The sequence below is a fragment of the Anas platyrhynchos genome, chromosome 1 (assembly GCF_047663525.1).
Source record: "Anas platyrhynchos isolate ZD024472 breed Pekin duck chromosome 1, IASCAAS_PekinDuck_T2T, whole genome shotgun sequence".
In the NCBI taxonomy this organism is placed as follows: Eukaryota; Metazoa; Chordata; class Aves; order Anseriformes; family Anatidae; genus Anas; species Anas platyrhynchos.
Window position 1 is genome coordinate 139898648 of NC_092587.1, and position 19613 is coordinate 139918260.

The 19613-nt window shown below is 47.1% G+C and overlaps 1 protein-coding gene across 2 annotated transcripts; it reads right to left on the reverse strand.

The window, feature by feature from the left end:
- Window positions 1–8015: 8015 nt before the first annotated feature.
- LOC101790069 (lysozyme g) lies at window positions 8016–19488 on the reverse strand. Of its 2 annotated transcripts, none has more exons than XM_072030900.1 (6): window positions 19187–19488; window positions 11403–11476; window positions 11063–11164; window positions 10692–10888; window positions 10441–10579; window positions 8016–8733 (listed from the first exon to the last, which is right to left on the reverse strand). In XM_072030900.1, the coding sequence occupies exons 2-6, from the start codon at window positions 11443–11445 to the stop codon at window positions 8600–8602; spliced, it is 615 nt and encodes a 204-aa protein (XP_071887001.1). In that variant the 5' UTR covers window positions 11446–11476; window positions 19187–19488; the 3' UTR covers window positions 8016–8599. The 2 variants fall into 2 exon arrangements, with proteins under 2 accessions (XP_071887001.1, XP_005013440.3); XM_005013383.6 differs by lacking the exon at window positions 19187–19488 and adding an exon at window positions 12179–12585.
- Between the last annotated feature and the right edge of the window lie 125 nt (window positions 19489–19613).

A 19613-nucleotide genomic window follows, 5' to 3' on the forward strand; every position in this document is an offset into this window, starting at 1 on the left:
TACGGTTTAAGAGTTGTTGTCAAAATTAGGAAGCTGCTGCTGTATCAAATGATAAAGTCATTTGCATTCCAGCAAGCATAAATCCCATAGTTTACCACGCTGTGAGTCTCTCCCATGCTAGAGTCACTGTAGAGGAGTTAATCTTAATGGCTGTGTGTTGTGAGAACATCAGAGGGATACAAGTGGCTGAAAACGAATGTTTATCCTTTCTGCATGCTTGCAGAGAGGAGTAAAAACTAGTAGGAGTTCAAACAAATAGGCATATCAGTAGAGGGACATAAAAACTAGAGATACTGCGTGCAGGAGAAAGACAAAGGATAGGCGTAGTAGTACACTGAAGAGTGCAATGGTTCCTGCAGACAGGCCAAAGGCAGAAATGCAAACTTGAGCTGAAAAACCTCAATTTTTCAACAAATTACAGGCTGCAGTCAGAAGGACACAAAAAAAAAGACTGATCTCTGCCAAAAGGATATAGAATAGCAAGGAAAAAATGAGGCAGGTAAATGGATGTTGGTTTTCTTGCTTCCCCCTTCCTTTCAGTATCTGCACAGCATCTTGTGCTGCAATGTACAGTCCGTGTGGTGATTTCTGTGTTCCCACTGAGTAAAGCTGAAATTTCAGCCTGGAAGGACATGTAGTGCATCCAAAGTACTGAGCATGCTTAAGAGATGGCACAAGTCCTGGCACCCAGGAAAGCAGGCACACAGTCTGCTCACATTGGTGTTGAGGGACAGCAGGTATTAGGCCTTTACTAAGAATGGTGGCCTAGAGTGACAAAGCCAGGATCTCAGCCCTTACCGAGCATGTTCGGGATTGTGTCCACAGCGCTGCAGCCTGGTGAATCCCCAACAGAGGGAGCACTGCCAGTTACACGCAGCATGTATCCAGATACAGGATTCATTACACTGCAGGTGCTGCAACCTTCGAAAGTACTGAAAAGAATGTATTAATGAGCAAGCTTGCTTGGCATTGTGCACAATTTACAAAGCTTTAGGTAACTACCTGAGTTAAAGCAGAGCTAATCACTGCTTCCAAAGTACAGAGAAAGGACAACATTTTAGACAGTACCTGTTATTATTCCACGGTAAGATTTAGCTTAAAGAGGTGTCTACTGCTGACAGGCTGGCAGTTTTCATGAAAAAGAAGATTGTGCTTAAAATTTCTTAATGTATGTGTAAGTTTGAATGTTCCTCAAATTTGCTTCAAGGTCACAACAGTCTGTGATGAGAATTTCCCAGGTTTTCTCTATATAGACGTAAGCTCTCTAAAGGTTTGTCCTCAGGTGTAAAACCTGAACCAACCAGAGTGCAAAACCATAATGTGTGTCCATATAACTTTGGTAGTGGAGCATTGTTCTGCTTGCGAAGCACAGGTAAGAAATGCTGTCTTTTTGTGCAAGAAACAAGTGAGATGACATGAGAGGATAGGAAAATTGAGGTTAGCAGGTAGATCACAGATTTCTGGTCCAATCTCCTGCACCGCTGTCCATCTGTCTTTGTGGGAGATAAAGTTATATGCAGAATACAGACTTTTAACTGGTGTCAGCCTGTCTTCTTTCATCTTATGTCTGTCACTTGTCCTCCCACCTTGCACCATTTTGAGGAGCCTGGCTCCATCCCCTCGGTTATTGAGGAGATCAGTCCTAGCCAGCGTGGGCTTATGAGAGGCAAGTCCTGCCTGAACAACCTCATCTATGAACAGATGGATGAGGGAAAGGCTGCTGACACGGTCTACCTAGACTTCAGCAAAGCCTTTGACACATTCTCCCACAGTATTCTCCTGGAGAAGCTGGCAGCCCTTGGCTTGGACAGGTACGCTCTGCTGGGTTAAAAATGGGCCAGATGGCTGGACCCAGAGTGGTGGTGAAATCCAGGTGGTGACCAGTCACCAGTGGTGTTCCCCAGGGATCGGTGTTGGAGCCCATCCTCTTTAACATCTTTATTGATGATTTGGATGAGGGAATTGAGTGCACCCTCAGTAAGTTTGCATAGGGACCTGGACAGGTTGGGTTGATGGGCAGAGGCCAATGGAGTGAGGTTCAACATGGCTAAGTGCTGGGTCCTGCACTTTGGCCACAACAGCCCCAGGCAGCGCTACAGGCTTGGGGCAGGGTGGCTGGAAAGCTGTGCAGAGGAAAAGGATCTGGGGCAGCTGGTTGAAGCTCTCCTGAACATGAGCCAGCAGTGTGCCCAGGTGGCCAAGAGGGCCAGCAGCATCCTGGCTTGTGTCAGGAACAGTGCAGCCAGCAGGAGCAGGGAGGTGATCGTCCCCCCGTGCTCTGCTCTGGTGAGGCCGCACCTCGAGTGCTGTGCTCAGCTTTGGGCCCCTCGCTACCAGAAGGACATCGAGGCCCTGGAGTGTGTCCAGAGCAGGGCTACGAAGCTAGTGCAGGGCCTGGAGCACAAGTCCTGTAAGGGGTGGCTGAGGGAGCTGGGGGTGTTTGGTCTGGAGAAGAGGAGGCTCAGGGGAGACCTCATTGCTCTCTGCAGCTACCTGAAAGGAAGCTGTGGGGATCTGGGGGTCGGCCTCTTCTCACAGGTAACAGTGATAGGACTAGAGGGAATGGCCTCAAGTTGTGCCAGGGGAGGTTCAGGCTGGCAATGAGGAGACATTTCTGCTCAGAAAGAGCAGTCAGGCACTGGGACGGGTTGCCCAGGGAGGTGGTGGGGTCACCGTCCCTGGGGGTGTTCAAGGAGAGGTTGGGCCTGGTGCTTGGGGACATGGCTTAGTGGATGACATTGATGGCAGGGGTGTGGTTGGACCTGATGATCTTGGAGGGCTTTTCTAGTCTTAACAATTCTATGATTCTCTCTCTCACAGGTAAGGAGGGGTCTGCTATTAGGTCCCCCTGAAGCTTTCTCTCCTCATGGGGCAAGTGCTCTAGCCCCAAGCAGCTTGGGGCTCTCTGCCAACTTTACTTAATCGATCTTCCCTGTGTCAAGGTTCCTAGAACATGTCTAATCCAGTTGTGGTCTAACAGGTGTTTAATAGGGACACATAACCTCTTCCCTCGGTTGAGCTGTGCTGTTCATACAGTCCAGGATACCTTTTTTTTTCGCACACCCCTCACTCCTCCCACCCCCCAAAGCCCTGCCTATTTCTGGGGGAGAAATCCAGGATATATAAATATAAATATAAATATAAATATAAATATATATATATATATATATATATTTTTTTTTTTTTTTTTCTTTTTAATTAGGAGGAATTTTCCAAGCAGTAACTCAAATCTAATCATTACTCAGATATCTTTCTTAGCAACCATTTCTCTTAAAAATCTTGGCTCTTGCAACCCCATCATTGGCGTACTCGCTGTGTGTTGTGCCAATATCCATTCCTTCCTATGACTGGACATTATTAGGTTCTGCATTATAGGCTGAAATCCCACCTGAAACGAGAAAGAAACACTTAAACAGAGGTGATATTTTTCACCACACAAACAAAAGTCACAACCTAAATGTATTGTTTTAGTTTGTGTGTCTCTTTTCACCAGTATTTTTGGCCACAGTATTAGCATTTTCAGCTACTTTTGTCACTGGGGTGTTCCATTTGTGTCTTAGCATTGTGCAGAAATCATAATTTGCATCCAGACTTGGTGCTCATTATCTCCTTGCAGTGTTTTGCTAATCTAACATCTTCAGTTGTAGGACTGTTTCCTTTTGTTCGTAGTCCTTCAACTCTAACAGCATTAATAACCTCAGACGTACTTGTGTTGTGGTTGGAATAAAGGGCCCCAACTACCATGACGTCTTCAGCTGTGATCACTTCTCAGGAAAAAAAAAAACATGTTTCCTTCAGCGAGGACCATATGGTTTAGGAATTAATGTGAATTAAGGTCTGTCTTTGGGGTTGTATGGATTGTAGCTTTTTATAGGTAGGTATAGAAATATAAAAGAAAGCAAATGGGGAGGTGAGGAGGAGGAAAAAAAAAATCCTTGTGACTGAAAAATGTCATGATATTTGCTGAGTTTTCCAAAAGTCTGCTAGAGAGCTAAACACATCATATTTTTCTATTCCTTTTGGTGAGTACAATGAAGTATTATTCCACACAGCAATAAAATGAGCAGGGGGACTGGGATGTGTTTAGTTTGTTTTAAGTGCTCAGTTTTACAGCGTTACCATGCTTGACTTTTATATGTGTGAAGTGTTATAAAGCTGCCATTTTAAAGCTGACAAAGCCATGGCTTTGAGCTGCTGTTCCTTTTTCCACGCTGGGAATTTATTCTGGATTTGATTTTATCATCCAATACAAAATCCCTGTGCCTTATACGCTCTTCACTGTCCTGTGTCCCAACAGTCTTATGCTGCCATTTGTCAGCCTGGAAGAAAGGAACATCAATGCAGCAGGGAAAATATTTTTATATATATTAGAGCTCTTCATCACTTGCAGGCTGCCTGTACACATTTTGATCTCTACTCTCATAGTTTACCTGTTTTTTTGTCATGCAGAGAGGAAGCGAGGTCAGCCCAAGGAGTGGGCAAAACCAGCAGATGTGTGGACTATGGGGACACTGGACAGGAGTGTGTACCCCACCTCTGTCTATCAGAGCCTTATAAAACCAAGACAGCTGCTGCTGCAAAGATGACAGGGTACCGAGAGCACCATTACTGCTGTGTAAGGTTTTTCAGCTGTAAGACCACTGCTCCTGTCCTCCCCAGCTGCATCAAGGGTGCCAAAAACTTCGTTTTCCCTTGGGTCAGCCCCTGGCTCCATCTCTGTTCTGCTCTACCCTGGGCAGGAGGAGCAGCTTTGTCGCTGATCCGCAGGGCAGTGCAGAGCAGCCCTCAGAGGGATGGAGCTTGCAGGGGATTGTATCCGAATGCGTGCAGCAAATGTTTGGGGATTGTACGGATAAGTGTACAACTTGGCAAACAAGTGAGGCGTGAGTGTAGGCATGAATAATGAAGCAAGATTCCCCCTGCTAGCTCAGTCCCTGCGGTGCATAAAGGGTAATTAACCTGACTGCATGCAGCTGCAGTCTCTGGGCCTCTACACTTAGTTAAAAAAAAGGTTTTTGAAACAAGATTTATTATCTAAAGTATGAAATAGGAACAATTAATCTCTTCGTTCCCCAGAGAGCCCTGGGAAGCAAGCAGCAGTTTCATCATGTAGATGCCAGCTGCCCTGATCCTAACCAGCATCCCTCCCTTGGTGCTGACAGCTGGAAAATGGGTCAATGCCAGTTATATTTGGCCAAAAAGTTGTCTGAAAAATGTTGGGGGAAAAAAAAAAAGCCTTCTGGTGGACACTGTAGGCAGTTCTGGCTAGGCGTCTCATACTTCGCAAAATGCTTCAAACTTGGAAAGTCTGCGCTGAGTAAGCAGCACGGTGCTTGATGCAGCATTTCATTTCCTTTACCTTTTATCCGTGTTTCTCTTGGGACTGTACTGCATTTCTCTGGCAGTGGAGCGTGACAGCCCTTACCGCTGGACCTACCTAATTTAAGTAATGATAGCCAGCCAAGGTATCGCTCCAAGTTTTAGAGGGGGTGAGGGGCTGGGATGGGGAACAGGCCGTGTTACGATCTTGCCAAGTCCCAGCTCTCTACTTCTTGCCTCAAAAGAGATGTAAACTTTTGCTCAGCTGAACCCGATGTCTTGGCAGCAAGATTAGGGGGTTGCCTTTCAAGGAGGCCCCTGCTGCTCCTCTAGCTTTCTGCTTCAAAAACCATGGATGAGATTTCAGTTTCCAAGAGGGCTGGCCATACCTGCATTAAAATAAATCAATTTCTGTGGTCGCCCAAGCCATCCTTCAGTACTGTCCCAGTGTATGACCCTCAAGGTAATACTGGTTATCACGGCTGGATCAACATACTTGCTGTTGCTGACTCTCATAATCTGGGCTTTATATTTCTCCATGTTCTTCAAATCTTTTTTGACAAACTTCTCTGAAGCAGGAACTCCTAAGGCAAAACATGCATCACTTTTCCTTTCATTTTTAAAATCAGAAACAATTTTTTTCAGATATGACTGAGCTGATATTTGGAATCCTTTTGAATCTCTTTAGAGATTAGTAACAGAATCGACTAATTTTGGTGAAGTAGCCTAGATATCAATAGATGGCTGATATAAAAAGATATTTTTTTCAAAACCAGAGGGCAGATCTTTCATGTGCAGACTAAAAGGTGTGTCCATTTTAAATCCAAGCCTTTGGTTGGATTAATTCCAGATTTACTTATTTTAATTTACAGCTACACTAGAGAAATGTTCAAAAACTTAGATCATGAAGAAACCCTCATAAGGGAGAGAGAAAAACAGGTTTAATGGCTGGGATTGAATGTACCCAGGGGACCGAGTCTTCACTGTGATGGTCCTGAATATTCCTTCCAGCATCTCAAGGTTCCCAAGGAAGATCTTTGTCATGGTGTAAATATCTGCTCACTTGGCAGTGGCTGATGGTCAAGGATTTGGATTTGCCACAAGCTCATGCATGGATTTGAGGGCAAACAAACAACCGAATTATCACACACTTGGTGCTAGCCCTTCCAGTTTGCGGCCTCTGAAGCTCCAGCCATGTCGACATCCAATATCTTCCCACAGAGATCAGAACAGCCAAAAGAGCAGCATTTGCAGTGAAAAGTCAGGCCGGAGCAATGTGTGCAGCACGTGCCATTGAAATATTTTCAGATCCAGAAGTGGAAATGATTGGCATCGTATAGACAGTAGCATGCACCTTTATGCTAGGAGATGAAGTTACGGCATCATATTTGTGCACAATTAATTTCTCCTAGTTTTAGCTTGCCTAAAACTGAGTTGTTCAATGTAAGTTTGCCACTCAAGCTTCCTGCAGAGCCAGTGCAGAAAGGCACCCCCAAAAGGCTCTTATCCATTTCAAAATAAAAGAATCAATTAGTCAAGAGAAAGCCCGCACAACTAACTGGCTCCAGTTTGCTTTCCCATAGCTACCATCAACAGAAAAAATCAAAGAGAAGCATCCTATAAATGTCTTACTTGCAGTTTAGCTACATTTATCTGTTGCCTAACCACACTGTTGCAGAAAGGTAAGTAAGATACAAATAGCAATGGATAGGAACAATGCCAATCCGGGCTCAGCAGTTAATGGAAATGAGACTTTGGTGGAATTAATTATTTACACGAATATTAGAGAAATGTCACCAAGCTGACATGCTTGCTGCAGGATGTCTCCCCACTGTGTCTCTGGGCGCTTGCTAGAGATGTGTGGGTGTTACGGCTGCTCTCAGCCAACTCAGCACTTCCTACACAGCAGGGCTTTTATGGGAAATGGGAGCGCCCGACACCTCCTTATGTAGCCACCCAAACACAAGGTTTCTTCTCTAGCCACCGTTCAAAAAGGAAGTAACTTTTAATTGGATTCAAAACCCGGCTGCTAGTTGTTTGGAAGTAGGAGGAGCCTCATCTGAAAACAGCAGCTGCCTCTTGCTGGAAGCAAAAAAGTGATGGCAATGGGAAAAGAGGAGCCCGAGCTTTTGGATGTCATAAAGCTATTGGGGGCAAAGACCCCGCAAAACTACCACACGACAGAGCTGCAGTTACTGAGAATTTGGGTATGCAGGGGGTACGCGAGGCTCCTGGTTTTATCGCTTCTCAAAATGAGCACACAAGTAACCACACAGTGTGCATCAAAACCACAGCAGCTGTTTGGAAGTAAGAAAGCAAGCCACTGGATGGCAGACCTCCCCGTCACTACTCATCCATGCCGACTTGCCGCCCCTGTGCTGAGTGTTGTGAGGGTGAAATGCTGTTTTACTCTGATCAGCTCTTTCACATTTCACGTGGGAGATCAGGAAGGATTTCTTCATGGAGGTGGTGGTCAAGCTTCGGAACGGGCTGCACAGGGAAGTGGTGGGGTCCCCATCTCTGGGGGTATTTAGGTAGGTACCTGGAGCCCTGCGTTCAGCTCTGGGGCCCCCAGCACAAGGACATGGATGTATTAGAGTGAGTCCAGAGGAGGCTCATCAGGATGATCAGAGGGCTGGAGCACTTTCCTATGAAGAGTGCTCCTACGGAAATATGAGTACACTGGATTCCTGTTTCATTTGCTAATAAGACGTTTATTCATTTTCTATTTGCTTATCCCTGTATAACTGAAAACTGACAGAAAAACCCATCTCTGTTCTATGCATTTATATGAAAAAATAGAATTCAGAAAAAAAAAGAAAGACTATTCCATAATATGAAGTAAGTATCAGGCAGCTCTGAAAAAAAAAATAAATCATTAAGCAGATACCCAAGGAAGTATTTTGCCTTTTGATTTCATTTTGAGAATGACAGGTTTGAGCAGAAATGCACTTTAAGATCTGGAAGGCAGAGTGTTATCAATAGCAATGCAAGATAGGCCTCAAAGCAATAAGACCGGCCTCAAAACTAAGAGAAATATGTAGATAGCACACAAGATTCTGTTAATATTCCCTTTGTAAAATCCCAACCATATAGCTTTTAAAGAAACTACATAACGAGTGTCTCACTGAATATTGTTTCTATAAATGGGAGTGGTAGCCTGCAAATTCTTGTTTCACGTAAGCCATTCCTGTACTCTTGCATCTGTATGGACTTGGATGCACCTTCTTCCTTTGTGTTTTGTGATGGTGGGGAAGTCACTCGGTGCAGGGGCCCCAGCCTAGTATCCGTGCTGCTTGTAATACTGGGCTCGAGCGACCACGTCGTTGGCGTAGTCGTCATGGGTAGTGCCAATGTCCATCCTCTCATAGGTTCGGACGTTCCCGTCTCCGGCATTGTAGGCAGAAATCCCACCTGAAATGAAGCACAGAAAGATGTCACGCAGCCTTTAAACAAAATTCCACCCTGATGTGTCCTGGTTTTGCTTGTGTAGGATTGGGGATGTGGTGTTATCAGAGCTTCTCTGTCTTAACCAGGGCTCTGCAAAAGGCCTACACGTATTGCTGCATCCACCAACATGTTGTAGAGATACTGGGGGTACGTTCACAGACACTGGGAGCTTGATGAATTTGCATCACCCACCTTGCCCAGCACAAGCCCTCCGGCTGCAGCAGGCTTGTTCACAGCACGATAGAAGATCCCACAGCCTCGTAACTTCTCACTCATTCTTGAAAACTACTGCTCTCTAACGAGCTTTAAAACATAATCACACCTTGCACTGCACAGGGGCTGCCAAGCAGCAGGCAGTGTTTCCATGTTGCATGACACCACTTTGCAGTCCCCAAATACCTCTTTCCCCCCATCAACAGCAATACAGAGGGAGCTGCTGGCTGCGTTCAAGCTACTCAGAGCTCCTTATTAACTTGGGTGGTTGTGGGAGATTCCTCGTCGTCAGATGAGGAGCGTTGGACTCTTCTATAAATCAGATTTCAGCTGCATAAATATTTGCTGTGTGGCACTGAAAACACGCAGAGGCTGTCACGTTAAGGAAAGGCGGAAACAACACAGTTTGCCAAACATTGCCTTTTGCCTGTGAAAAAAACTCTGAAAATACCAAGGGATTCAATGGGTACATTGTCCAGAAAAGAAAGACCAAGGGGATTTATTCCCTCTGGTGGATGATAACGAAGAACTGTTAATGACACAAGGAGAAGGCTGAGGTACACAACAACTTCTTTCCCTCGGCCCTCACTGCCAGTCAGGCTTCCCACGTCTCTCGTTTCCCCGAACCTGTGGGTGAGGGCTGAGGGAGCAAAGTGCCTCCCCCTGTAAGCAAAGAGCAGGCTCCAGCCCACCCGATGAAACTGAACAGGTACGAGTCTATGGGGCCCGATGACATGCCCTGACAGCGGCCCTGTGGGAACTGATGTAGTTGCCAAGCCTCTCTCCAACTTATTTGAAAAGACCTGGCAGTCAGGTGAAGCCCCTGGTGACTGGAAAAAGGGAAAATATCACTCCCATTTTTAAAAAGGGTGGGGAGGAGGACCCAGGGAACTACAGAGCAGTGAGCCTACTGTGAACCTAATGGGCTGTTAGAGTGGGGCCAGAGGAGGGCCACCAAGATGATCAGAGAGCTGGAGCACCTCTCCTATGAAGATAGGCTGAGAGAGCTGGGGCTGTTCAGCCTGAAGGCTCTGGGAAGAACTCACTACTGCCTTTTGGTACTTAAAGGGGGCTCAGAAAAAGATAGAGAGTCATTTTTTACAAAGACAGATAAAGATGGGACAAGAAGGAATGGTTTAAAATTAAAAGGGGGGATTCAGATTAGCTGTTAGGAAGAAATTCTTCACTCAGAGGGGTGGTGAGGCCCTGGCACAGGCTGCCCAGAGAAGCTGTGGCTGCCCCATCCCTGGAGGTGTTCAAGGCCAGGCTGGATGGGGCTTTGGGCAGCCTGGTCTGGTGGGAGGTGTCCCTGCCCATGGCAGGGGGGTGGAACTGGGTGGTGTTAAAGGAGATCCAATTCCAACCCAAGGCATTCTATGACTCTGTGAATTCATTCAGTGTGTTCTTGTCCTAGACTTTTTCTTCTCCCCTGGACAAAATCTATGGTCTGCACATTACCTTTCAGCTGCTGGTCCTTTGTCCAGTTTGAGAACTTCTTCTGTATTCTCTTTATAAAATTGATAAGTATCGTCGTGCCCTGAGTGATATGGGCTTCTCCATTCCACGTCCCCTGGAGTTTATGGTATCTTTTGTCAACCTAGAAATATCAAAAAGTCATTTCCCTGTGGCAATGGATGACATGTCTAGGAGGTTTACTTTTATTCATATGACATTAGTTTGTCGGCTTTTAGTGGAGCATCAACAAGTACCTGCATTAAGCCAAATCCATTTCCATTGTCACCCCAGCCGCCCTTGAGTATTTTACCAGCATGAGATTCACGAGAGATGATACCAGCAATCACAGCGGGCTCAATACACAGCTTTTCACCCACTTTCTTAATGAGTGTTTTGTATTTATCCATAGCTTTCAGGTCTCGTTCAGCAATCTTTTTTGAAGCTGGAACTCCTGTAATGAAACCCAAAAGTAAAGATGCCTTCGTCTCCAGGAGGCAGACCGTGCCTCTAGGTAGATCATGCAGGCTCAGCAGCCGGTGTGTGCCCAGCATTTTGGAAATCTGAAGGATCTGGGATTATCGTGCTACCATGGAAGAGAGCAATCTGGAAGAAGAGAGATACTTACCGCAGTAGGTTAAGCCCTCTGGTTTTGCAGTTTTGCATGAAGCCCCGGTGGTGTCAATTCTGTTTACACTGCCGTAGCAATCCGTGCGGCCCTGGCAAGCACCTGAAAAGGTTGTGTGGAGAGTCGAGCATCCAGCACCCTACATCCTGCACCTTGCAACCTGCACCCTGCACCCACCCCTCCCTCAGAGGTGACCCCTCCGGCAAGGCTCACAGGAGGAGCTGAGCGCCTTCCCGGCCCAACACAATCTGATGGCAACTGAGATTTTGGGGAGGGGACACAGGGAGGTGTCTTAATCTCCTGGGGCTGCTCGGGGAATGAGCGGGGGATGTTGACTTACCCAGGAGGGCAGCAAGGCCCAGCAGCACGAGCGTCAGGCTCATGGGGTAGTTCTTCTTGAGCACACAAAGCAACCTGCAAAATCAATCAGAAAAGAAGAAGAAATGAATACGTTTCTCTGCTTGCTGAGTAAACACGAAGAAACTGTTTCTGAGCTGGTGGGATATTTCTCTTGGTTGGGTGTGCAAAGTGGTATTTAAGTGCAGTCATGTCCCTTTGCTGGCTTGCAAGCCCTCACCAGAGCCTTGGGATCTCTCATGTCTGATGATGTTTCCAGCACACATTTCCTACAGTGTCTTAGTAACCTCCTTCCAACCTCCTCCAACTTCAATATTTAATTCAGAAAAAAATAAAATGAGTGATGTTCAGTGATCTTCGCTGCTGTGCTCCCACCATGAATGCCCTTATTCTGTACCCATAATCTATACAAACCTCCTTCATGACATCAAGACAGCTTTGCTGGAGTCTTCTGAGGCTTTATATACAGAAACTGGCACTTGCAAGCTACACTTTGTCTAAATTATTGTGGATGACTATTTCAGGGGGAGCTGTACTCCAGGAGCACCTTACTGGCTACTAAGGGAACCAGGGGAGATGGGCTCACATGTGGATGGGAGCCGTCTAAATTCAGGTGAGGTGAACCTGGGTCTAGAGGATCTTCATGTCCTTATGCAAGCAGAAATCTCATGCAGCAAAAACCTGCAGCCTCCGGGCTGCTGAGGAGGTGGCTGAAGGGAATGAGAAGACCCCCACGCCCCACCCAGAGCGGTATCTTACCTACTTGTCTTCAGCTCAGCTTCTGCCACAGGTCTGAGGGCTGGGGAGGTTTAATATATAGGGTGAGCTGCCTTCCGTTCTGTGGTAACTTGACCCTGTGTTGAAATGCACTGGGCTGTGGTTTGTAAGGTTTAACAGCAATTTTCCAGTGTGATCAGAACCTGTTGCACTATAAACATTGGCATGGTGGCAGCTACGGTCTTGGGAGTGGCATTTCCCAGATGTCAAAAAGGAAACAAAACCACCTTGTTTTTCTCTGGGTGACTCTTGTGTTTCACACCCTATTCCTGGATGGAACCTCAGTGAGGGCCGAGCATCCACCTGTCATGCAGGTACTTGTCCTGGTCCCATCTTGGTGTCCTGGGCTGTTCTGCAGGACAAGCTCCTTACCAGCCCCAGAAAGACCTCTCCATCCCTCCATTCCCCAGACACATTTCTGTTTTCCCCACCACTTCAATTGCTCTTTGAAACCCCTCTCTTCTCCTGCCCCACCTCTGTCCAGAGCCAGTTTTGGGGAGGTGCAACCCTTGAAGAAAGAAAAAGGATGCAGCAAAGTTCGGTGGGCAAAGGTGCTGTGCAACAGCCTGTTGGGCAGTGGTGGGGATCTCCTCATAGCGCTGCCAAAAATCACAGAATCACAGAATGGCTTGGGTTGGAAGAAACCTTAAAGCCCACCCAATTTCAACCCCCTGCCATGGGCAGGGACACCTCCCACCAGACCAGGTTGCCCAAAGCCCCATCCAGCCTGGCCTTGAACACCTCCAGGGATGGGGCAGCCACAGCTTCTCTGGGCAACCTGTGCCAGGGCCTCACCACCCTAGTAGTAAAGAATTTCTTCTGAATATCTAATCGAAATCTGTCCTGTTTTATTTTAAAACTGTTACCCCTTGTTTTATTACTCCATTCCCTGATAAAGTGTTGCTCTTCATCTTTCCTGTAGACCCCCTTTAAGCACTGGAAGGCTGCAGAAGAACGAGTATCGGCTTCTGTGGCTTCTGTTTTTTTTTGTCTTGGGAGGCTGTGGTCAGTCTCCAAAGGGTGTGTAGATAGTGCAGTGAGGACTTCTTGGGCCAGAGATGCCCAACTGTGTTTGTGGTGGGACCAATGAGTTCTGCCAATGCCTTTCTGGACAAGTTGCCTTTGCTGGTACGCAGTGATGCAGTGGGCATCACTCCACCTCCCAGAGCACATCCTGGACGCGGAGCCACTGCACGGTGCTGGCAGTGGTTAAAGGAGCAGTGCGTTGCTCCACCAGGTTTACCTTTATTGTTCTCCTGTTCCGTAGCTGGCGAGTGCTTAGGGGACCTGGAAATTTTGCTCAAGAATATTGTTATTGTAACATTATCTTCTTGAAATATCACGGAAGGAGAAGCTGATAACAAACAAAGGACCGGGGATTTCCACTCCCTTTGAGTTGGAAAGAACAAGTTAAATAACAATAAGTTGGCTATTAATCAATTGCTATGGTCCTGGGGCTAGCTCTCTTTGTACCTTCTCCATACCTTCTCCAAAGGATCCCTCTCAAGCCCCATGATTTCGCCTTTCCCACAGGTACTGTGCTCCCGTGGTGGGATCACCACAATAATCTGTCAGCAGCGCCTTCCCCGCCACTCCGACCTGCTCTGCCTCTGCAGTTCACTCCCTCTGGTAGCCAGAGGAATGCCATGATCCCAAACAACCTTCTTAAAATGTTGCATATTTAGCTCTAAACACAAAGCCCGACTTTGCAGGAAGGAGGGCTGCAGATGCCCAAGCATACTCACGTTCCTCAGCTTCTTCTCGTACAACCTCTGCTCCAACCCCAGCCAGCCTGGTGGCCTGTGCTGGACCTGTTACACCATGTCAGGGTCCTTTCTGTGCTGGGGAGCCCAAAACTGGGAGTGCCAAATAGACGGCAAGAACCACTTCACTGGACCTACTGGTGATGCTTTTCCTAATGCAGCCCAGGATGCTGGTGGCCTTCTTTGCTGCAAGGGTGCATTACCTGCTCATGGTCAACTTGTTGTCCACCAGGACGGCCAGGACCTTCTCTGTGGAGATGATTTCCAACTGTGGGGTCCCCAGCAAGGACTCGTGCCAAAGGATGCTCTTAATTTATCACAGCTCTTAATCTATCACAGCAATCACATGGGAGAGGCAACTCTGGTTCACCCAGAAGTCAGACTGATGGGCTCAGGGTCAGACCTGGTACCAACTACTCTTCAGTGGTATGTTGCCTTCTTCACCTCTTCTCTTAACAGAGCAGCACTCATTTTCTCCAGCTCTTTTCGTAGGACATCCCTCATCTGCTGGGTTCATGCTTACCACCACTGAATGTCCTTGTCTTGTGTAATGTCCATCACCATCTGCCACAAGCTGCCTGCTCACGTCCTACTTTGGGACATGGAGTTGAATTTAAATATCAGATTAATTTCTATATTATTCTCCTATTTCCCTGTACTTGCAACAAGAAACCTTTGCTGTTCTTCAGGAGGCACGGTGCTGGCAGCAGGGCAGTTTGCAGGGGTGAAGGCCCAGGAGAGTCCTGGGTCAGCTTCACCCTCAACACCTGGGCTTGTTCCTGCTCTTAAGTTTGTCCTCTATTGCTAATTAGCTCATTAAGGGTTAATTTAGAAATGAGTGATCCTAGTTACGCCTTCAGGGGAGAAATGAGACTGCTGCAAGCTTCCCAGCACAATTAAAGCCCATTTAGGCAGTGCAGGAGGAGGATGGCAGCCACCCCATCTGTGAGAGGAGGTGGGAGGCTCTGGGTGCCAGGAGGCCCCTGGTCCTGAGGGGAAATGAGGGGGGCATAAATAGGGCCTGAAGCACCAGTGAGGTGGGAGAGGTAGGCAGGGGGGTATGATCCTTGGTGCAGGGATGAGGTGGTGGCTTAGAGAGCCATGTGGGGAGCCTGGGGAGCTTCAGGGACAAGAGGAACCAGCCTAGGAGGGGTGGGCTCCACCTGAGCTGTAACCGAGCCAGGCTGCAGCTCTGGAGGTTGTGAAGGTCGTAGGGGGATGTTTAAACCAGAAGCTGGGGAGAGCTGGCAGAAGCAGAGGAATACCCAATTTGGACTGATGGGATCTCAGAGACTTGGTGGAGGCTACAAAATCCATGGGATACAGCACTGCCAGCCTTACAGGAATGAGGTGTAGTGGTGGAGGAGGGATGCCCTATGTGAAGGATACGAGTGTAGCACCATAAAAATATTGCAGGAAAAGTGAGGCGCCCTAAAATCCCATGGGTAGAAATCCCAGACAATACAAAAAAAAACAAAAACATGGTTGGACTGTACTATTGTCTCTCTATGAAGACAATGCTGGTCAGTGAGATTGGAGAGGCAGCAAATACAGGAAGGACAGTGGTAAGAGCAGGAGCCTACGTGTAGGTTAGACCAGTGCCTCATCAGGGTGAGGCACAGAAACAGACTTTTTGGTGGCAATAAATCACAAAGAGATGACGTGAAAAATGCAGGCCATGTGCTCTCAGTGGGAGAGTTTCAAGGAAGACAATTAAGAAAACTCAGGCAAACACTGAAAGCAACAGTGCCTACATAAAAAGAAGCAGCCCCAAAGCAGAGAAGCCTGTGAGCATCCTGGAGGCTGCTCAAAAATAACTTGTTGGAAGCCCACACTGAGGGTCTCTGCCTCTCAGCAAGGATGTAGACTAGGAGAAACCTGGCTAAAATCAACAGGGGAATGGTACAGCCGTGTCACGAGGCTGGGAAGAGGCTGGAAAGCAAAAATGTTGGTCACCACATCTTGCAGCATAAAACCCAAGGGGCACTCAGTGAAACCAGGAAGAGAGCAGTTTAAAACAGGCAAAAGGCAACATTTCTTTCTGAAGGTGGACTTCTGGGCTGACAGCACTGACACTTTCCCCAAATGACTGGATGGATTCAGCAGCATCCTACAGAGTGGATGTGCGTGCCTTCCCCGGGCAGCATCTTCTGTTACAGCTGCTGGAGGCAGACCTGTGGGGTGACCACTGGTCTGCCCCACAAGGCGTTTCTCACGTTCATCTGACATCTCCAGCTGAAGGAAGGGCCGGCGTTGCCCTTTCTGACCCATATAAACATAAACTTGTTTCTACCAGGAAGGAAAATCCTAAGATGAGCCTAATATTTCAGGGTGTGGTTCTGCGTGTGCAACCACAAAAAAAGCTCAGACAGGGGAACAGGTTCTTGGCCGGGAAATCCCAGCCCAGCTTGCAACAGGCAGCAAAGCAGAACAAACAGCTTTTCATGTCTGCATTGCTGTGGTGGCATTTCCCATTGTTTTACGTCTCTCGGAGAGAAGACGTGTGGACATGTGGCTCAGATCCATCCAAATCCAGCATTCAGAGTCAGCCACCAAAGGAACCTGCATGCCCACATGGCTCACGGCTCTGGCCCATGGGGAGTTGCCTTTGGCAGGGTTTTCCTGCTGTTTCAGCTATTGCTGTGTTGGTTGCTCACTCTGCCTGGTGTCCGTGGAAGTCCATCGCTGCAGCCCCAGGCTCTGGGCAGACCGGTGCCTGAGCCACGGAGCCCACACCACCCGCAGCTCAGCCAGGGGGTGAGGGAGAAAACTTGATGTGTCAGATTTACTATTTATTATAGAAAAGCACATTTAAATACTCTTCTCAAGATTGGTAGCAGAAACAGTGCACAAGATCCTCACAAAGAAGCTCTTGCTTCCTTGTCTGCAGTTTATTGTCTTTCCTATTTGCTGCCTGTGGAGTCCGACGGCCTGGAAAAGGTTCTTCCTTCTCCTCATGCATTCCCCATATCTACAGCAGCATGGCATACATACATGTTAAATATTGGTCTGGTTTGTTCCTTGAAACATCCAGCAAATGTTGCGTTGCTTCACTGCCCTTGGAATATTTCTGAAATAACCGACACAGACCTGTTGCCAAACTCAGCACTACTTGCCCTACGCTCCAGGGGAAGGGAAGGATGTGGGTCATTGCCCTCCACTTCTTTTGTGTATTAGAAAATTAAGACTGTTGTTTTTCTTTCTTTTTCTGGAAAAAAAAAGTGTATTTCCTTTTTTATTATAGGCAGTACCTTCCACTTGACTTGCAGTTTTCCCGATAACATTCTTGATGCAACACATCCAAACACTAATGCTGACTTCAGAAGAACAGAGAGGAGAATTACCCCAGGTGCTACATTCACTGTGCTATGATAAAGATAAATCCCTCTTTTTTTGTTCCCTTCTCCCTTTTCATGACATCAGCTCATTGGGTTTCCACAGCAATGCCCCAGCCCTTTTCACAGGATGGCCGCCTGCTTGCTCCTCCCCTCCTTATGCCCATCCCCAAGTTCCTCGAGTGTTTTGCAATTGTATTTACTCATTTTCAGTACTGTGATCCCTAAAATGGGTTTCCTTAGTTTTTAACCATTGGTAGAAGTGCTTGTGTTCAATCAGCGTTGTCTTCACCCATAGTTTGATAGCTCTAGTGCAACATTCACATCACAACCACAAATTGCATAAAAATCTCTGCAGGACAGGCTTCCGTGGCTCCGCTTGAATCATCTCACCAGTTCGACCAGAATCTGCTGATAGCTTCTCCAAGCAGTGCTTTTTGTTCTCATCTTCAGGCCCTTGACATATCAGGGTACTTCACGGATCACTGGTGAAAGCCTTATCAAGCTCGTGATATGGCACAGCCGCAGCGTCTCTCTTGGCAACTTACCCAGTGAGATAAGGATTGTGGTAGGCTTGAGGCACTTTATTCCTGGCAAGCCACACTGCCAGAGCCCTCCTGACTGCTTCTTGATGCCTTGTTGTCCCCCAGGTGCTCACAAAGTAAGTGTTCAATCCTTTATTCCTGTCTGTCCAGGTGCTGTAGCTGGGCTCTTTAGTATACACTTTGCTGGACCTTTCTTTCCCCTTTTGTTTATCTCTTCTCTTTCCTGACTCGTACTTCAGCTTTCCACGACATGTTACAAGGCAGAAGACCACTCGCTTTGCAAGCTGCCTGTTTTTCACAACAGGCTCGGTGACCGAGCGTGCTGCCACAGCAGCCCCGTGCGCCCCAGCCAGACAAGCGGCTCCGAGTACAATGGACCAGGGAAAGATCAGAGAGCAAAAGCAATGCCAGCTCTGCTTGTTAAGAAAGCTTTTGCTCAAACCTGAAAGCAATATGCTGATGTTAAACTCTCCTTAATTATTTACTCCTTCCTGCCAATTTATTAAGCAATTATATTTCAATTCACTTTCCACAGGGATTTTCCCTCCTCTGCACAATCTGCTGATACCATAAAATAATATTTGCAACAAAATATGGAATTGCTGAAATCAGGACCTTTAAATAGACTTAAAACATTTCTTTGTGCAAAGCTGCAGAAACCAGCAGGCAGATCTGCAGCCCCTCGGGTGGTGTTACCGTAACATGAAGCAGCAGCCTCAGAGGTAATGCACGCAGAAATTGGACTCCCAAGGTGTCCACAGATCCACAGGGATGGCAACTCACAGCAATGGCATGGAGCTTGCTGGCAGCAAATAAAGGTGATGTGAGGGGAACAAGGAAAGCTCCACTCTTGTGCATCCTCCAAACTCAAAAAACAACTCTGCAGACAGAGGCAGCACTGAGGTTCCCTGCCCCCAGCCCTTGCAAAGTTTATATTGTTCTATCAAAAGTGTTCATATTGTTCTACCAAAGGTGTTTATATAGGTTGCACACAGGGTAAGGTGTTTGTATAATAGAGATTTACATAGCACAACGAAGCAGAGATTTCAATTAATCTTACCTAAGCTATATCAAGTAGAGATAATGAAACTGTGTGTTAGGTCTCTCAAGTCTGCATTACAGAGTAGTCATTTTACTAAAATTATCTGAGTATAGCACAGAATTCACTAGAGACTAATTAATACATAGCTGAATATGCCCGGTAGCCCAACACTGAACTGTTTCCTATAGTCTTAAAAACAAACAAACAAACAAACCCCACAGTAATGTTAGAGGTGCCCTATAGCTCCCTCTGGTCTCCAGAGACGACAAAGCATGAAGTTGCCTGCGAATACTTCAGTTACTCACAGTCCTTGCCGTGACGGTAAGCAGATGAGTGACTGATGAGGCCGTAGGAAACTAAGCACAGAGCTGAAATTGCCTGGCTTGCAAAAGCTGTCTCCGAATCAGCTTTTGCACTGCCTGTGTCAGCTCTGACCAGCAGTGACCACCAGACGTATCTTCTGCATCAGCGGTGGTGGCAGCTGCCAGGAAGATGCCCTGATACCCCCAAAATGGTGATCAGCACTAAACACAGATGCCCTGGCTCCCTTGTCCTGGGCTTGAGCTACCGTGCATCTGCCTCCGAGCCCATTTTCCCTGACCCCTGCTCTGCAGCATGGTTTTCCTCTTTCTGTTCTAAGAAAGTCCCAAATTGGGTTATTTACCAGAGCCACACATTGCTACCCACCCGGCCTTGTGAAACTGCAGAGATGAGTTGTTTGCCAAGCAACAA